Consider the following 2,486-nt stretch of genomic DNA (forward strand, 5'->3'; position numbering starts at 1 on the left):
TGTTAGAATATTACACGTGAATTCCACTCTCTCAAAAGAAAAAGTGACACCTCAGTTATTGTGGGTGACACCTCATGAAAACTAAACTCACGTGGTTGACGAGCCGCATTATTACAGGTCATCATACATAGATCATGCACCTTTTTCATTGGTCCACAGAACAATCATAATGCTATAAATGAGAAATGGTCAATGAGGAGATATATCTTGGAAGAATCCTTGCTCTTTGGAAGGTGAAGCTACCTGAGCTCTGAGGTATATCAGTTTCAGTTTTATGATTAGTGATGATTGTCACAATTTTGGAATGTATTTGAATGCTGATGGCATTTGAGAAGAGTAATTTAAGTAAGTATCCTTCATAAATGTGACTATAGTTTCAGTGGGAAAATACTGATTTACTGAACTTACCAAATGTGTCAATGTTTATGCCATAAAAAACTGATGCCACCTTTTGTTTTGATGCAGTTCCACTCAAGCAATGGCTAATCTCTCTATCAACAGTCAAATACTTCAAATTCACGGCTTTGAACTCTCCCAAACCTCTGTGTATCCATTGTTTTTCCTTATGCTATTTGTCTATCTTACCCTCTTCATTACCAATGTTGGTGTCCTGGCGCTTATCATTACAGAAAAACGTTTACATCAGCCCATGTATCTGCTCTTCTGTAACCTCTCTGTAAATGATCTCATCGGCAACACAGTCTTACTTCCACGTCTGATGTCAGATATAGTGTCCACAGAGCGATTTATTACGTATGGTCAATGTGTTACACAAGCATTCTGCAGTCACACATTTGGCTCTGCCTCACACATGATTCTGGTCATAATGGCTTTTGACAGGTATGTGGCCATATGCCATCCCTTACGATACACTTCAATCATGACTAAAAAAACTGTGGTAAAACTGTCTGTGTCTGCTTGGGTAACATCTGTTGTACTTGTATCTGTTCTGCTGGGCCTTACTATTCGATTATCCCGCTGCAGCTCTGTAATTTTAAATGCATACTGTGACAATGCATCGTTGTTCAAATTATCTTGTGAAGATGTGACAATTAACAATATTTATGGGTTATTTTTCACAGTTGTGCTTTTCTCATCCTCAATGGGAAGTATTGCTATCACTTACTTTAGAATTGCCATAATTTGTTGGACTAAAAAAAACAAGGAGCTAAATAATAGAGCACTACAAACATGTGCTAGTCACTTGGTTCTTTACATGATAATGTTATGGACAGGTTTCCTAACCATCATTTTACACAGATTTCCTGACTATCCAGATTTAAGAAAGATTGCATATATTTTATTTCACGTTGTTCCAGCAAACTTAAATCCAATTATTTACGGAATGCAAACAAAGGCTTTAAGACAGAAAATTGTGCAACTTGTCAACAGAAAAGTTCATTCATAGGTACACTTTTTCTGAACTCTCCATTTATTACATAATGTATATTTGTAGTTTAAATAATTCATGCCTTTTGTATTAGACCATAAATAAACCAATGTTTTATTGGAGGAAAGTTCATCTTATTCCCTGTATGAGTATTTGAGAATTTAAAAAGTTAATATAAAGTTAAATTTATAAATTATAGAAGTTTCTAGATTTGTTTAAATGAAAGCAATACCAACAACAAAACAAATGGAAAAACACTCACAAATGTAATTGACCGATTTTACTTCTTGTTGCGTTTCATAAGTGTCTCATGATCTCAGTATTCGCATGTTTAACTGACAAACATTTCATTTCTGTCAGCGTAGAATTACTCATGTGTATACTGATTTTACAGGACTGAAAATGAATAATGATTAAACAGCTTTATATATTCAGAAACTCAGGTTTTTTGCCACCCTTACACATACTGATGCATCATAGGTCAAACTAGTGTGAAATGGGTCCTTTTTGAACTGTTGAGTGATCTCAACTGCCTCTTTCACCATAACCAGCATCAGTTTGTCTCAGTAGAGCTCTCTGGTGTCCGTTTGGAGCAACAGCTATCACACTATCACAGTTACAAGGTAAAGATTTACAGATTTACTTTCGAATTCACAATCCCTTACTGGTGAAATTTGTAGTGCAGTCAAGGAAAGTAAGAAATGAATTAAAAGGAATATATATATATTAAAACTTTGCACTGCATGTCTATTGACTTTCTATAATACCCTGGATTTGGGGGCGGGGGGGTGCAAAGTTCCTAAACGAGGGTGATATTGAGGGTATTATACATTGGTATTATACACTGATGAACTGTTTTGCACCCAAATGTTATCAATCATTATTTTTTCTTCAAATACAATCTTTTATTAATTTTGTGCCAATATTTGAGGTCTCTACCACTAATGAACCAGAAGTTATTAAAACAAGGCGTGGTAGCATTTTTCGGTCATTTCATAGGACCAAAATGGTATGTGGGGTAGCTTGTAGGAAAATGAAAATGTATGTGGAAATAACTTAATGTATGGTAATTTAGCATACAAAGTGTCAATGTCCT

The 2,486-nt window shown here is 35.1% G+C and overlaps 1 protein-coding gene across 1 annotated transcript; it reads left to right on the forward strand.

Annotated features, from left to right (window-relative positions):
- The first annotated feature begins 478 nt into the window (after nucleotides 1-478).
- On the forward strand, nucleotides 479-1,408 carry LOC115814343 (olfactory receptor 52D1-like). The gene has a single exon (XM_030777153.1). It carries the CDS (start codon nucleotides 479-481, stop codon nucleotides 1,406-1,408), a length of 930 nt encoding a protein of 309 aa, XP_030633013.1.
- Nucleotides 1,409-2,486: the final 1,078 nt, after the last annotated feature.

This window comes from Chanos chanos, chromosome 6, assembly GCF_902362185.1.
Source record: "Chanos chanos chromosome 6, fChaCha1.1, whole genome shotgun sequence".
NCBI classification, from domain to species: domain Eukaryota; kingdom Metazoa; phylum Chordata; class Actinopteri; order Gonorynchiformes; family Chanidae; genus Chanos; species Chanos chanos.

Coding starts and splice junctions, on each gene's coding strand:
- LOC115814343 (XM_030777153.1), top strand. CDS start 479: ATGGCTAATCTCTCTATCAACAGTCAAATACTTCAAATTCACGGCTTT.